The sequence below is a fragment of the Littorina saxatilis genome, linkage group LG13 (genome assembly GCF_037325665.1).
Source record: "Littorina saxatilis isolate snail1 linkage group LG13, US_GU_Lsax_2.0, whole genome shotgun sequence".
Taxonomy (NCBI): domain Eukaryota; kingdom Metazoa; phylum Mollusca; class Gastropoda; order Littorinimorpha; family Littorinidae; genus Littorina; species Littorina saxatilis.
The window spans coordinates 10,718,638-10,735,790 of record NC_090257.1 but is presented as its reverse complement, the minus strand read 5'-3'; the positions used below and the strand labels follow the sequence as shown (position 1 = coordinate 10,735,790).

Below are 17,153 nucleotides of genomic sequence, written 5' to 3'. Positions count from 1 at the left end.
CCTTTGTACTGGAAACTTGCATTCTCCCAGTAAGGTAATTTATCCTACATACGTGAGAGAGACACCCGTGAGATAATAATCGTTCAAATCACACGTGTGTATATCATGTAAATGAGGTCATGTCAAGCAAGTCTGGCAGGGACCTGTTTTTCCACTGCTTATGATGCCAAAGTCACCGAGACAAACGTCATTATAGAAACACAAATTGCGCTCGCTAATTACCCTCGATGAATCTTTAGAACTAACACGTCACGCCACACTTTCAGAGTGACGTTTCTTTGCTTTGACGTAATAGATTGCACGAGGCTTTAGAAGAGATCGAGGTTCTAAAACAAGCGTCTTCAATTTAGCTGCCTCGAATGCAGGACATTTTCAGTAAAATACACGGAAGTACAGTATGTAGGATAAACAGAATACTACATGGCTTGCTGTTCCGTACCAGATTTACACTCGTTGCTTTTTCAAATAGTGAACAGCTCGCTTTCGCTCGCAGTTCAATATTTAAAAAAACAACTCGTGTAAATCTGGTACGACACAGCAAGCCATGTATTATTCTCTATATATTGTACTACGTTGCAAGCCCGTGAAGCAAATTTTTGATAAGTGCTTTTGTGAACAAGAAACAATTGACAAGTGGCTCTATCCCATCACCCCCCTTCCCTCCGTCGCGATATAACCTTGAACGGTTGAAAACAACGTTAAACACCAAATTAAGAAAGATTAACGATCCCATACACAAATGATTAAAAGTAAGATCAAGTTGCAGCCAGTGATATACACACCAACAGAATGCAATCGCCATTCCTCAAAGATGACATGTGAGTGCATATGGGGCAGACGTAGAAGAAAGAACCCAGGCTAGGCAGGAGCATGTTCTTTTATGTAGAAATGGTGTGAACGGTGAAAAAGGATTGCCATTGTAGCTGAGCGCAATGTTTGTTGTTGCAGGTTATGAGACAGTGTACGAGGGGTCAGACGGAGAACACCTGTTTGAGCAGCTGACGCCAGGACACCAGTATCGTGTGCGTGTGGCGTGCTGCAACCAGGCCGGTAGGAGTGAGGTGAGAAACAATCGCACCAATTTTTTGGGTGTACTAATCATAAATGACATAGCACTGTCTGTCGCAAACACTGCTGTCCTCTTGTGAATTCTCTGTTTTCTTTTTCTACCCTTTGCTCTCTCTGTGTCTGTCTCTCTCTCTCTCTCTCTCTCTCTCTCTCTCTCTCTCTCTCTCTCTCTCTGTCTCTGTCTGTCTCTCTCTCTCTCTCTCTCTGTCTCTCTCTCTCTGTATCTCTGTCTCTCTCTCTGTCTGTCTCTCTCTCTCTCTCTCTGTCTTTCTCTATCTCTCTCTGTCTCTGTCTCTCTCTCTGTCTCTCTCTCTCTCTCTGTCTTTCTCTATCTCCCCCCTCCCTCTCTCTCTCTGTCTGTCTCTCTCTCTCTCTCTGTCTCTCTCTCTCTCTATGTCTCTCTCTCTTTCTCTCTCTGTCTCTCTCTCTCTCTGTCTCTCTCTCTCTCTCTGTCTCTCTCTATCTCTGTCTCTCTCGATCTCTGTCTGTCTCTCTGTCTCTCTCTCTCTCTGTCTGTCTCTCTGTCTCTCTGTCTCTCTCTCTCTCTGTCTGTCTCTCTGTCTGTCTCTCTCTCTGTCTGTCTCTCTCTCTCTGTCTGTCTCTCTCTCTCTGTCTGTCTCTCTCTCTGTCTCTCTCTCTGTCGCTGTCTTTGCCTCTCTCTCAGTCTGTCTGTCTGTCTTTCTCTGTCTCTCTCTCTCTATCTCTGTCTCTCTGTCTCTCTGTCTCTCTCTACTCTCTCTCCCTCTTTCTCCCTCTTTCTCTCTCTCTCTCTCTCTCTCTCTCTCTCTCAATCCCTCCCCCCTCTCTGTATGTTCTTTTCAGGTAATTAGACATAATTATGAGGATTTAATACTTCTTCTGCGTTCATAGTTTGTTGCTCATGTACACTTGTAGGCACGAGTGGGGTTTTACGGGTATGGTGGTTTTCCCCCGGCATTTAAGCAGTGATGCTCCCATTCCAAGGGAGGGTTTTATACTCTTTGTTATTCACCTGTTCCAGTGAAAATACTCAACAATTTGAAGTAGGTCCCTGTCCCCCTTTCCTTTCTTCCTTATTTTCACAACAAATAACTGCCGTTTTGATGTACATGCATGTGAGTGCAATTTATTTCTATCAAAGTTTGCTTGCTGCAGTTCATGGAAAATAGAGGTTGTCAAGAAAAGACGATGTTTGAGATGTTGCAGTATTGATGTTTTTTGTGTGTTTTTGCTGTTGTTTTTTTGCTTGGATGTTCAGCATTTAACTGCATTTTTGCGTGTGTATTTTCCTAGTTTTCCGACTGCTGCCTAGCGACCACACAGCCAGTAGCACCGGGTCAGTGCCAGGCCCCCAAACTGCAGGGCAAACCCAAGGCCACCTCCCTGCACCTCAGATGGAGTGAGTGTCTGTGCCTCTTGTTCTCTCTGTCTGTCTGTCCTTCTGTCTGTCTGCTAGCTTATTCATCTGTCAGTGTGGGTGTGTGTGTGTTCCACCCTTAATCAGCCACAAGTAAAATTGCCTGAACTGATCTGAAGTTGTTCCCCCCCTCAGCTCCTTTTTCTTCTTCCAAGTATTGAAACGGAAAGTTGTAGTGAAGGAAATTACAGTCAGCAAGCCAGACCTTGTGAACTGTTTAGATTTCAGACCTTTCAGAGGGGCCCAAGGACTGTTATGCCGGGGTGGAAGTAGAGATAAGCGCCTACTTCCCAAGAAATGCTCCAAATGGCTTCGTGTCTCCAAACACCTCTGACAGTCAAATCCAGCTCCTGGCCTTCACGTGGCGGGCCCTGTCTTCGACTAACAGGAGAAGGGATGCAGGCGGGTCACTGGCGCCTTAAAACCAGCTGCTTCGGGCAGATGGGGCTCGTTAACCTTGGATGGTCGCTCATCTAGGAGAAGGACAACTCCGATTTCAAAACCCGCACTGCCTTGTGTGCGCCTTGGGAAAGGCAAAGGCTACAAGAAGGAAAACTTCGACGTCAAACCCGGGTAGAGTGGACTCGACAGCCCAGCAAGGCAGCTACTCTTGGGGAGGAGGTAACCCTGAGTAAGAACCTCAACCACCGAAGACGGAAGACAGCAGCCAACTTGGCGTGGGGAGAAAATCGGCTGTCTACGCTCCCACGATAATATGGCCGTACAATTATCCTGGCCACCAACATCGAACGCAGAAGAAGAAGAAGAAGACCTTTCAGATTGATCATCTCACTAATCTTCTACTCAGATTAATCCAAACCTAAAAGGGATAAAAATGTGTTTGGAAAAATCATTTTACACACATTTCTAACTTTTTTTCACACCGTTTCAGGCTATCCAGATTACGACGGGGGTTCTCAGGTGACGCAGTTTGCGGCTCAGATGATCTCCCCTGACAACTCCATGCGAGAGGTCTACAAGGGGCAGGACCTGGCGTGCATCGTGGCCGGCTTGTTGCCGGGGCGACCCTATCTCTTCCAAGTACGCGCTTTCAACAGAGCTGGGGTGAGTGACATTTTGATTGGACATGGACGTTAATAAAATGATTTGTGGTTGTTTGTGGTTGTCCATATCAAAGATTGCTTATATGGCTCCCAATGTGGCTGAATGAATGCAGTTACATCTGCTTTAACACTGACACTGAAAATGTAGGTGATGGTATGAGTTATTTCTAATGTGCTGACTGTTAGCAAATGATAACAGACATGTCGAGAAAAAAGATATCAAGCATGAGCCTTTTAGGCGAATGCTGATGTCATTTGTGAGACATGTCTGTTATCATTTGCTGACAGTCAGCATATTAGAAATAACAGTTTTATTACCGTTTAATTCGACCCAAAAAAAATTCGAATGACCCCGCGAATTAGACAGAACAGCCGCAATGGAAATTCAGTCAAAGAATTCTCGTGACCTGGGTCAGCCAATCAGAGTAACACACCTGACGTTATAAATATTCACAGGTCAAATGCGTTTGACACACAACAATCTCACAAGATAAACCATGTTGAACATGTGTTTCGCTTGCTTCGCTTTTTCTTGTTGAACAGAGAGCGACAGATTTAGAACCGACTCCAGATGGATGGGAAATGACGTAACGATACATTTGACGTAAAGCGAGAGACGCAATTTCACTTGATTTTTCCGAACTTTGATAATTTAGATTTCAAGTGAGCGGGTCGGCATTGCACACTCAGTAGAGGATGGGCGGTGCCTTGCTGTTCCGTAGAGCACCCACCGACAAAACTCGCTTTTCGGTATTTTTTAGATAAAGAGAGTATTATCTGACAGCATTTGAAGTGTCATTCTTTAGAATAAATCACACTGATATTGATGATTTAAATATTTACTTTGTCTTGTTAATTTTTAGCTTGATAAACAAAAAGCCTGAACGTTATAACATATAGAGGATCACCTAGAATCCGTCCTGATTGGTTAAAAAGCCATATGGGGCACTGAATTGGTAATAATAGTTGATAATTATCCTCCCAGCGCGATAACAGTTTGAAGCATATTCAGAAATCAGAAGATATTATTTGGAACGGTTTATTTTGGAGTGTCTATTATTAGGTATTAATCAGATGTTCTTTAGTACTTATGTATAGTGGAATGACTTATTTCACCCTTTGTAAGATCAGTATTTTAAAGGTTAAAGAAGAATCACTCAGACTGGAAAACGACAGTATGCAAAAGTAATGTAACACGCGTCTGCTGGCACCAGAAGTCTGAACGGAAATGCAAAGGACTCTCTCTTGCTGTTGGCATCTGTATTACATTCTTTGTTTGTAAATTAAGCCTCAAAGTAACTGGGCGAAGTCGATTACGCAAAGTATACTATGCAAAGCTGGCCGCACGAAGCTTTGGCACTGAATTTTCGGTAAAAAGATTTTGCAAAGTTGGTATCAGGCTCAATTATGGACCGCCTTAAAGGTCTTGAAACAAAAAAAGTTCACCCTGTCAGTCCAAACGTATACTCAAAACATGACTGAATTGCCTACAGGCGGGACCGTGGTCAGAACTTCTGGAGGTGGTGAGTGGGGCAGGAGCGCCTGACGCTCCCAGGAGTGCCCAGCTGACGTGTCGCTCCCCTCACAGCGCTCTGGTGACGTGGGACGAGCCCTTCAACAACGGCGCCACCATCAGCGAGTACCGCCTGGAGTGGACGCAGACCCCCGACGCTCATGACTTCTCACAGGTCGGGCCCTCTTCACTGTCTACTGCAGGACATTTTCACCCCCTTTTTAGAGCCCCTGGGTTAAGACCTCCCCCTTTTTAGAGCCCCTGGGTTAAGACCTCCCCCTTTTTAGAGCCCCTGGGTTAAGATCTCCCCCTTTTTAGAGCCCCTGGGTTAAGACCTCCCCCTTTTTAGAGCCCCTGGGTTAAGACCTCCCCCTTTTTAGAGCCCCTGGGTTAAGACCTCCCCCTTTTTAGAGCCCCTGGGTTAAGACCACCCCCTTTTTAGAGCCCCTGGGTTAAGACCTCCCCCTTTTTAGAGCCCCTGGGTTAAGACCTCCCCCTTTTTAGAGCCCCTGGGTTAAGACCTCCCCCTTTTTAGAGCCCCTGGGTTAAGACCTCCCCCTTTTTAGAGCCCCTGGGTTAAGACCACCCCCTTTTTAGAGCCCCTGGGTTAAGACCTCCCCCTTTTTAGAACCCCTGGGTTAAGACCTCCCCCTTTTTAGAGCCCCTGGGTTAAGACCTCCCCCTTTTTAGAGCCCCTGGGTTAAGACCTCCCCCTTTTTAGAGCCCCTGGGTTAAGACCACCCCCTTTTTAGAGCCCCTGGGTTAAGACCTCCCCCTTTTTAGAGCCCCTGGGTTAAGACCTCCCCCTTTTTAGAGCCCCTGGGTTAAGACCACCCCCTTTTTAGAGCCCCTGGGTTAAGACCTCCCCTTTTTAGTCCTTATTTTTTTCTGTTCATAATGGGTGTAAATTTACCTCCGTTGTTCAGACTTCATTCATTCTAAAAACCCGACTTTTTCTGATTTTTTTTTTTTTTAGGTTTAAAAATAAAGAAGGGGGGTGGGGGTGGGTATTCCACTGTATAGCTATGTGAATGTGTTGCTTGAAGGTTCCCCCCCATTTCATCCCCACCATAACTTCAAACGATGAATGAGGAGTCCTGTTGGATGACAGTGTTTGTTTTACTCAGAGAATAAACTTAATTGTATTTTAGTGTTGTGTGTGGTGGTGTGTTTTTTCATTCATAAAATATCACAGAACTTTCAGAAGCTTGAAAGATTTATTCAGGTAAAATCTTCAAGTGTGAAAGAAAGATAATTATGCAGCAGATGCATTTTCTTGTTCTTCCTTGTTTTTCTCTCTGGTAGACCTACTGTGATTGATAGGAAATTGGCTATGAGCGCATTGTGTTTGCAAGAATACTGAGGTGAGCTGTGCAGTGCTTGTCTGTCTACAGCTGTACGTGGGACCAAATCTCAGCTATGAAGCCAAGGGCTTGACACCCGCCACAACCTACACTTTCCGTGTCCAGGTATGAGTCTCTTTCACCCTCAGGCATTTCTCTGACTTGGTGTGCTCACTGCAGACCTGTTTACCCTTACGATTTTGGCGTAATTTATTACGATTTTCTGCAAAAAAATACGCCATTTCGCTATCCGTGTCAAGACTACGATTTTCATAAATAAAATTTTTTTTTTTAAAATAACATTTTTTTAATTTTTTTTAATTTTTATCAATTCACATGTTTGGCATTGTTTTTTCAATGGCAAAATGGGGTGAAAAAGCACAGGACTGACCAGAGATCATGTCTGTCTGATGAGACGCTGGAGAGCCTTATTCTAGTGGTGAAGTCTCGCCCTCACTCATTCAGCAAGCGCAAGTACAGTAGAGAAGCGTTTGACACACAAAAACTGACTGATGTGTTTTGTTTGTGAATGATGGATATATGTGCATGATTGCGTTTCGCAGACACAGTTGTCATGTGCGTTGTAATTGGCGACGAATGCTGGATGATTACTATTTTTGTGTCAGGATTACTATTTTTGGGGCTGAGCATTACTCCAAAACACTTATGGGGGTAAACAGGTCTGGTAGTTAGATGTCTCTTTTAGTCTATCAATATGTCCACGTATTTGTGTGTTCAACGGTTCACAATACTATGTGCAGGTGTGTAGCTCTTTAACGTTTTGTCCTGACATGTGTCTCTTTCACTACAGGTATGCATCTGTAAAGAACTCAAAAGCGAAAAGTCAGATAGACACAAAATTGTGCTGTTCCGTCCAGAATAATGATTCAGTGTTTGACAGTCCTTGCCCTCTACGATAAATTGTGCTGATGCTGAGCTCCATGGTAACTTCAAGAAATGTGCAGAACCAAAATATACAAATAATTATGGTGCTGCGTTGCCCTGTCTTGTGCAGATGGACCTTGAGAGAATTTACCTGCTAAATGTCCCCTTCCATTGTTTGTTTCAGGCGCTGAATCTAGCAGGCACGGGGCCCTACTCCCCAGCGGCCTCCTGCCAGACCCCGCCTTCTAGTCCTGGCACTGTAGTCTCCCTGCGCTGGCAGGCTGGTCCTACCAGTGTTCAGCTATGGTGGCGCCCTCCTGCCTGCAACGGCAGCGACATTCTCTCCTACAACATCTCCATCTCCGACAAGCAGGTCATCCCCATAGAGCCTGTGTCGGAGTACACCCTGGAGAACCTCCAGCCGGAGACCACATACAAGTGAGTTTTTGGATTGTGTTGAAGACTGTTATGTTTTGTTTTGTCAACAATAAACGTTCCAATTACCTACCATTCTTATTTTCTAATTCTGAATTTTAAAACGTTGGCAGTCTGTCTGTGTGTGTGTGTAGAGCGATTCAGACTAAACTACTGGGCCGATCTTTATGAAATTTGACATGAGAGTTCCTGGGTATGATATCCCCGGACGTTTTTTTCATTTTTTCGATAAATACCTTTGATGACGTCATATCCGGCTTTTTGTAAAAGTTGAGGCGGCACTGTCACACCCTCATTTTTCCATTAAATTGATTGAAATTTTGGCAAAGCAATCTTCGACGAAGGCCGGGGTTTGGTATTGCATTTCAGCTTGGTGGCTTAAAAACTAATGAGTGAGTTTGGTCATTAAAAATCGGAAACTTCTAATTAAAATTATTTTTTTATTAAACGATCCAAAAACAATTTCATCTTATTCTTCGTCATTTTCTGATTCAAAAAACATATACATATGTTATATTTGGATTAAAAACAAGCTCTGAAAATTAAAAATATAAAAATTATGATCAAAATTAAATTTCCGAAATCGATTTAAAAACTATTTCATCTTATTCCTTGTCGGTTCCTGATTCCAAAAACATATAGATATGATATGTTTGGATTAAAAACACGCTCAGAAAGTTAAAACGAAGAGAGGTACAGTAAAGCGTGCTATGAAGCACAGCGCAACTGCTGCCGCGCCAAACAGGCTCGTCACTTTCACTGCCTTTTGCACTAGCGGCGGACTACGTTCAGTTTCATTCTGTGAGTTCCACAGCTTGACTAAATGTAGTAATTTCGCCTTACGCGACTTGTTGGATATTTGTGTTGAAAACTGCATTGACACTTAAAGCTCCAACCTCACAATTTAGCAACAGCATATGTCAGCCCTGACGTCCCTTGATTTAATTGTCAAATAAGAGAATGGCTTTTAGCTTTCATCTAAAAGAAACAAATTCTGAGAGATTATTATAAACGCTTGAAGACCAAAACTAAGTTGTGGGGCTATAAGTAGCACATAAGTCTGCTACGAATGTGGAATGGTTTGGGGTAAAAGGTTAACAGAAAGTAAGTTTGATGGCTGTTAATGTTCATAGGCTATTACTCAACCATAAAGGCTTTGGGATATCCGCAGTGTCTATTACCTGCCAACTTTGGTATTTTTAGACCTGCTACAAATATTGGAAGAAAAGGTGGTACAGTTGTACCTGCGATGAGAGGCCTCTCTGATGAGGGGACACCTTCTGGAGTCCCTTCATCTATCATCTTGACCAAAATATACCTGTCATGGCAGGACCCCTAAACAGAACTACTGTTGAGAAGAAAATTCAAACAAACATGAAGATGTCAAAAACCCTGGAGCAGACATGGGACTGATCCGATTTTTATCGGAATTCCGATATTTTCCTTAGCTCACAGACCATTCTTGAGATCGATGCAAATTCGTTGAGAAAAAAGGGGGGAAGGAGGTGGTGGTATGAACCGTTCAGCTGAAGCTGTCTGCGTCTGAAGTCAGTGCATTCGCACCCCAGCACTCGCGTGAACCCATAGGTGGTGGTATGAACCGTTCAGCTGAAGCTGTCTGCGTCTGAAGTCGGTGCATTCGCACCCCAGCACTCGCGTGAACCCATAGTAGTATCTTGGGTCGCGTTTGATTGGCTGTCGATCTCCGACGATTATCGCCGGGGCTTAATTATTCACCGATGGCGGTTTATGGGTTGCTTTGATTGGCTGCCGATCTCCAAACGCCGAAGGTAAAAAAGGTAGCATCATGGCGTCTGGATTCCGTATTGTTTTGTCGGCTGTGGAAGCTCTTACGATCGACGACCAAAGTGTGAAAAACAAGTGGAAAGCCAACTGGCTGTCAGAAGAAGTGACTGTCACTATCAACAAGAAAGAAAGGCGCCAGCTCATTGGCGACAGTATCGCCAAGATATCCATTCCCGGTCAGGCCGTGTGCACGTGGTGCGACAACGGCCACTGCTTGGTATGCATGGGGCAAGCTAGGAAAAGATAACTCTCGCTGCAAACCACGCCCACTCAAAAATCCGGTCGGCGATTTGGCTCCGGACCCCAGGGTCAGGTTACGGCAAAGTACGTCGATTTGAGTGGTTGGTTGTGGACGATACTGACCGGTACCACTAGCAGATACATAGGGCTAGAGGTGCATCGACATTTTTTTCGCCAGGTTGCGAGAATTCTATAAAATAAATGCAAACGAACTTTTGTCATTTTTTTCTTTTTGCGATAGGGCGAGTGCACCACCGAAATTAGTTGATGAGAACGTAGTCGGGTGTTTCATCTTTCATTAGCAACTGAAAAAATAAGGGCAAAGTTTTGTGTGTGTGTGTGATTGTTATAAATCACACTTTTGTTTAAAATGCTAAAACATATTATTCTTGTGGGTTTTATAGCTTTTTAAAAAGGCATGATCTCATTTTTTGCTATCAGGAGAGGCCCCAAAATGGCCTTTATAATTCTAACATTCATTTTCCGTCAGGGGGGCAAAGCCCCCCTGAACCCGGCTCGCTTTCCTACTTTTTGAACATTTGCTGGTCTCATGTCTGCTGGAGTGAATGTGTTTACTCACCGATTGTGCTTTGGTTTGACAGGATCCGGATCCAAGCGGTGAATGGTATTGGCGTGGGTCCCTACAGCACAGCCACCAAGGTGATGACCAGAGCCCTGCCCCCCAGTCCCCCCAGGCTGGAGTGTCTGTCCGCCGCTCCGAACAGTCTCAAGCTCAAGTGGGGTGATGGCCGCAACCCTGACCTTGTCCGCTATACGCTGGAGATGGAAAAAGAGGATGGAAGGTGAGGGAGAGGGGATGGGAGTGGGGGAGGAATGAGAGAGAGTGCGTGTTGGGGGGGGGGGGGGGTATGTGCAGGTGTATGTGTGTGTGTGTGAGAGCGAGAGAGAGAGATATTTAGAACGTGCCTGTACTTTTTTTTGTGGGAAATTCTATTATCTACATAACCATTTGATACTGCATGTAGTTTACCCTATGTAGCTATTGTAACGATGTAATGGTGAGGACGATTTTATTTGTCTGCATTTCTATAACCTTGTCTTCTTGTTATTAATCCTAACTGGCTTTGTTTTTTTTATCTGTCAGTGTATTGTATGTCAATGTGTAAGGAATGTGTATGTGTAATCAAATGCATACCCACACCAGAACAGTTGCCCGTGATTTTCATGCTATTTCAATTACCTTGGCTTGTTTTTTTTTTATTAATCCTCACTGGCTTAGTCAGTGTATTTATGTGTAAGGAAAGTATGTGTGTTCAAATGCCTACCCATACCAGAAGAGTTACCTGTGACTTTCATGTCGGTTTAAACAAGATTTATTCAAAATACATGACATGAAACAATTGAAAATTTGCAGCTAGGACACAAATTCAAGCAAAAGCATGTTTTATGTGACCAAAACAATACAACACTACACAAATCTTCATGATGGTCACAGGACATGAATTTTGTTCTTCTTCACAAACACCCGCTATTGATGTCTGTTCCAGCTTCCAGGCAGTGTACTCTGGGCCGGCTCACACCCACAAGGTGAATCGCCTGACGGAGATGACCAGCTACGAGTTTCGCATTTTTGCCAGCAACGATGCCGGTCACGGGCCGTACTCCGACACCATCATGTTCACCACCACCAAGGCACCGCCACCCGCACTCAAAGGTTGCTGCCATTTTCTTCTTCTGTCTTTGTATTAGTAGAGTACATTGATGAAGCTTGCCTTTTTCTAGTCACTTTTTATGTCCTTTGAACTTATACTACAGTTGAACCCCTCATGTATGAAACCTGTAAAACTCGGGCAAAATCTGGTCTTGAAGGGAGAGAGTCTTAAAATTTTCCATAAATTTACAGATGTTCAGTTTGAACAAAACTTCAATTTTAATATCGTGACATATATATATATATACAATATCTGGCATTTAGGATCCGTACTCAAGCAGATGATACAGATGTTATGAACAAGAAATCTGTAAGACAAAACTTAAAAAAGAGGAGTGCCCTAAAAAGGGGTGTTTGACAGTACTCTGTCGGGAGTTTTCATCAGGTGATTGATGGCTTTCAGGGCCCCGTGTCCATGAAGTGGAGCAGCGACAGTGTGAGGTGGAGTGGCAGGCCTGTCGCACTCAGGGTTCGGATCCCGTCACCTACATCTTGCAGGTGCAGCGACCACACACCGCCGACCACGAGTATAGACAGGTCAGTGTTTTACACTCTGTGATAGTGTGTGTGTCTCTCTCTTTCTGTTTGCGTGATCTGTTTGTGTGGTCTATTTATCTGTCTGCCTGTCTTGTCTATTCATGCATGCATATGTCTATATCTGTGTGTGTGAGATACACATCGACTATATTGAGTCAGACTTCCCTGCAGGAGTGTTAAAACAACTTTTTGATGTTAAACAAAGTCAGAGGAATGAAGGATTTGAAGAGTATCACTTTATTTGATGAAAATACGAAAAGGTTGTTTGAATGTAAAGTGAGTATTCACCATGTGTTGAACAACTGTGTGACAGGTGTACCGAGGACCCAACGCCCACTACAGCCTGCAGGGCTTGGAGCCAGGGACGGAGTACAACGTTCGGGTCTGCGCGGTACGGGAGAGCGGCGATGGGTCTGCCTCAGACATCCACGGCCCCTTTTCCCAGGGGACCCACTTGGTGACGGCCTCCCCCGAGCCCCTGCACCGCGGCGCCACGCCGGCCAGGGAGGTGGAGTCGCGGGCATCCATCCTGGCGGAGCCCAAGCAGTGGTCTGACCAGCAGTGGGCGGCGGTCATCTTGCTCATCTTCGTAGTGCTGGCTGTGGTGGTGGCCATCATCACGCAACAGGTCATCGCCTACCTGGATGACACGGCGTCCCCCTCCTCCTCCTCCTCCTCCACCCCTCCTCCACACCATCACCACCACCACCACCACCACGGCAAGACGAACTGAGCCGGGCTCGGCTTTGGACTGCGTCGGTTTTTCCCGTAAATCATCGTGTTTGCTCGCGCGCTCAACTTCTCTACAGACGAAGAGAGAGAGAGTTCTGCTTTTTGTTTTCCTTGTGGCGGTCTTTCAGTTTTTGTAAAGTGGGGTAAAAAAAAACTACCAAAAAACCGCAACTGGCTTTGGCTGGCTGTAGCTTTGTGTTCATTGGTGTTTTCGTGGTGACGCCCTTTTCGACCCTTGTTGAAAAATATTGTTGTTGTCGGCTGCAAAGCTGGGCAGGGGCATCTTTTTTTTTTCTTCCCGAACAGCCTTGACGTTTTTACCGGTTGCCAGGAGGTGAGAGTGAGGAGGTTATAGGTGTGATACATGAACGCATTCTGTCCTTGCAGTGCTCTTCCATGGCAGGAGTCGGCGCTCTGGTCAATTGTTGTGTGAAGAGAAAACAGAGTGGGAGCAAGAGTATAATTATGCTGAAGCTTTCTTATCTTGTTAATGAGAAAGTGTACAAAGACTTTGCAAGGTATGCACATGTTCGATCACAGAACCAAACGTGACAGCTGGCAGGACGACAGGATGTCGGAAAAGGGCGGGAGAAGCAATTGTGACTGATTTGAGCACTGTGGAAAAAAACAAACTACTGTAATAGTTGCATAAAGAAAGACGAAGGATTCTTTCCCCCCGTTTGTGATGAGGTACAACACAATAATTTTGAAGATGGAGAAAATGCTGCCGTTGTGATAATGAAGAGAACCAGCATTTTCAGGACGCTGAAAGACACGGTCAGAAAGTGCCTGTCTTGGCAACTAGGGTGTGGAGTGAATGAACTGTTACTGTGGGTAATGAACCCTCACTGCAACACAGGACTTCATCACACTTGCGCTGTGCTTTCACGTACGGTGTATGGTTTCATCTAACATATTACAAGGTGTAGGGTTGCATCACTTATTCATCAGACCTGTGTGATTTTCAGTGCCAGGGAAGGAAGGAGTCATCTTCTCTCATTGTTACACCAAGATTAACACTTTCATTGGCTGGAGAGAAAAAGGACAACTAGTGAAGGAAGGAAGGAATAAAATTCTGTCTCGAAACGATTTTGCACTAGCAGGGAGAAAGACTGGCGGGAGTAAAAGAGACTGTACGTTCAAGATGAACTTGAAAACAGATATTTAAAAAAAAAAAGCTGCTGACCGATACGTTTTGAATGTCGTCTCCCTCTGTAACATTTATTTTTCAGCTTTCCATTTATATTTTAGTTTTTTCTCTCTCCATGTCTTGTTAATTAATGGTTTTCTGTTCTGTGGGTGTAGAGGCGATTCACTATTGTTGTATTTCTGGGAAAAACGTTTATCGTTGACAGTGATGATTGTTGTACGATGCAGGTTGTGGCGTGTTGTGAGTTATGTCACCAATGGTAGGCGGTAGGAGTAACCCTTGTGTAATTGGGAACAGCAGCAGTATTGGCGTTAACCGGCAATTACCGGCATTTTACCGGTTGAAACGAGAAAATACCAAACAAAATTGGCTACCGGTTGATTTTTAGAACTACCGGGGTTTTTTTCGCCGGTAAAACAAAAAAAACAGTACTCTGAGTTGGACTCTTACTGGTTCCAATGACCAGACTACCGTTTTTTTCTGGACTGTTTGCATTATAAAAGTTTGTGTACCGGTTTGAAAATATACTGAGCACTGTTAACAGTGGCGCCTCTTGTTAAGGTGGATTTGATAATAATGTGGTCTGGCTGTTGCACTGTTAACAGCGAAGCCTCTTGTTAAGGTGGACTTGATAATAATGTGGTCTGGCTGTTGCACTGTTAACAGCGAAGCCTCTTGTTAAGGTGGACTTGATAATAATGTGGTCTGGCTGTGGCACAAAAATGTGATCTGACTGTGGCACAATAACACCAAAAAGCACACGGACAGAACACTGTATGAATTTCATGCTACACCAAACTCTACACTTGACAGAACAGTGACAAAAGACCAACCGCTCTGCAGACAGGACGGTGTTTGTTGCTGATAGAAAAGTTTGTATAATGCTGGTAAAACAGCTCTCTTCGACAGAACCCTTCAGTATGCTTACAGAACATCATTCTGCATAAAGTCAGAGTATGGCTGAAAAATAGGATGCTGTTACTGAAGATCAGACTGCATCATAACAGAACATCTCAAAACACTGATGGAACATTTAAATGTGCTAACAGAACACTGAGTTGTGTGGACAGAATAGTGAATTTTGCTAACGGAACACTGTTTGGGAGAAAAATATATGGTGTTTTTTCTTGCAGCCATTGTAGCTGTGAGCATATTCTCTAAGCTAAAAAGACAGAAACAGAAGACTGAAGTATGCCGGTGTTTCTGGCATAACAGAAAACATCGTCATTGACTGAGCACAAAAGTGGGCAGGACATGGGCTGAAAAATATGTGTCGGCATGGGGATGAGGCAAATGTTGATGTAATGCAGCCATAACTGGTCATGGAAGACTGTTGAAAGTCATAGCGGAAGGTGGATGTATACGTTGACAGACAGAAACAAACAAACGTTTGTTAGCGTCTTCAATTCATTATGAATGAGCTAGGCACTTAAGATGTATTATATTTGGGAGTTGAACACAACTTTCAACACTTTTCTCTTGTTTTAATCTTTATTTATTTCTTTTTCATATGTTGAAGAAATAGCAGAACATGAACAGGGGTAGGAAGAGGCCCTTGTTGAACAAGAGAGTCCTTGCATGAGCGAAAAGTTTGCAATGAGTTGTTAGATTGAAGTTTGGGCCATCAAGAGCTCGGTGTTGAATCCGAGTAGTGTGTCATGTACAATCAAGAAACATTTCCTCATCGTATTAAAACTGGTTAAGGCCACCATGATTTTTATCTTTTCATCGGTTTTTTTGGTGATGGAGTTGACAACCAAAATGTGGGTGTTGCTTGCACAGAAATAAAACCTTCAGTCCCCCCCCCCCCCCCCCCCCCCGACAAGATTCAACAAAGCTTTTAATCTTAAATTTTATTTTGATGATTGACACAAATGTTAACGGTGACTAGATGTACTTGTAATTACTTTTGCGGATGTAAAAGTGAAATAATCATCAGATGATAAACCAATTAACACTTGCCTTTATCTGACTTTTCCCTCAAATGGGAAGCATTGCATATATATGGCATGTCTAAAATGTTTATTTGTGAAATGGATGTCCTGGTTATTTTGTTTTTCTCGCATGTGTTTATGAATATTACTTGGTGTAGGGCCCAGATACTAATAACTATTGTCCAGATATTGTTGAAATATTGAACAGATGTTGTTAGGATGTATATGATCAGTGTGCTTGCATGTCATTTGTCAAAAAAAAAATATAATATGGTGCTTTTTTCCAATATAAATGTTTTCAAGTGATACATTTTTCTCTTTTGGCCCAGTTAGAAGCTAAATAATGTGTCTGATTTGTGTGAGTTCAAATGACCAACTGTTGATGTTAAACTGTTGTTAGTAAAATATTGGATGTCTGCATGTCATCAGCTTATCCTTATAGTAATGGTATATATATATATAGATGTATTCACACTCACTGTTTTGTTGTCAAGCTTAATCAACAATTAATAACAAGAAAACAAACAAAAAAGTGGGCAGGGTGCACTTGGTCTCTTTTACTTTTAAATAATGTTGATATTCATTTTCATTTGAAATCTTGACAGTGCACAAAGCTTGGGATGGTTGCAATATAGATTTTGGTTTGGTTTGGCAATTTCTTCCTTGTTTTCTAGATGAGCAAAAAGAGAAGAATATTTTGGCTGCTGTTAGGCAATTTTTGGACTCGCTCGCAGTCCTAAATACACTATAGTTTATGTATGAAAAAGAAAAAGAGAAAGCCCTTGGCAACAAATTTGTCTTCATGTTGAAGAGAAAAATCTACATTCTGAAGAGATTACTAAACAGGGTGGTTAGGTGTATTAGAGTATATTTTGCACAGCACAAATTTTGACAAAAATGCCAATGTGGAGAAGGGTGGAGCATTTGCACGGCGTTAAAGTTTATTTTGGTTAAATCTCAAAGGAGTGTTGTTCCAAACGGTACATGCAGTTCATTCAGTTTTCTACCCTCTGACTTGTATTCATTTCACAACGGTTGGGGTTATTTGACTGATTGTACTTTTACATGGATTTTATTGTGTACTTTGTGTAACTGGACATATAAATTGAACATAGTAACAGCATTGTCACTTGGGAATTGAATCGGCTGCCAGGGTTTCTTTGTATGATGATTGAAAATGAAAGAGTGCATTTTGAGGTGTTTGTGTGTGTGTCACTGTGTGTGTTACTGTTACGTGTGTGTTCTTCGATCATCACTGCAGACGATCTCCCCTGTTAAGTCCTTTGTACTGGAAACTTGCATTCTCCCAGTAAGGTCATATATTGTACTACGTTGCAAGCCCCTGGAGCAATTTTTTGATTAGTGCTTTTGTGAACAA

General features: G+C 43.4%; 1 protein-coding gene across 1 annotated transcript in view; it reads left to right on the top strand.

Moving 5' to 3' along the window:
- Nucleotides 1–16,913, top strand: part of LOC138983574 (fibronectin type-III domain-containing protein 3a-like) — a gene marked incomplete at its 5' end in the record, with an annotated part of 30,380 nt that extends 13,467 nt beyond the window's left edge. The window contains 10 exon segments of the mRNA XM_070356851.1: nucleotides 949–1,061; nucleotides 2,341–2,446; nucleotides 3,357–3,529; nucleotides 5,022–5,216; nucleotides 6,436–6,510; nucleotides 7,454–7,707; nucleotides 10,353–10,553; nucleotides 11,259–11,425; nucleotides 11,826–11,959; nucleotides 12,273–16,913. Of these exon segments, the coding sequence (XP_070212952.1) occupies nucleotides 949–1,061; nucleotides 2,341–2,446; nucleotides 3,357–3,529; nucleotides 5,022–5,216; nucleotides 6,436–6,510; nucleotides 7,454–7,707; nucleotides 10,353–10,553; nucleotides 11,259–11,425; nucleotides 11,826–11,959; nucleotides 12,273–12,692 (1,838 nt within the window).
- Nucleotides 16,914–17,153: the final 240 nt, after the last annotated feature.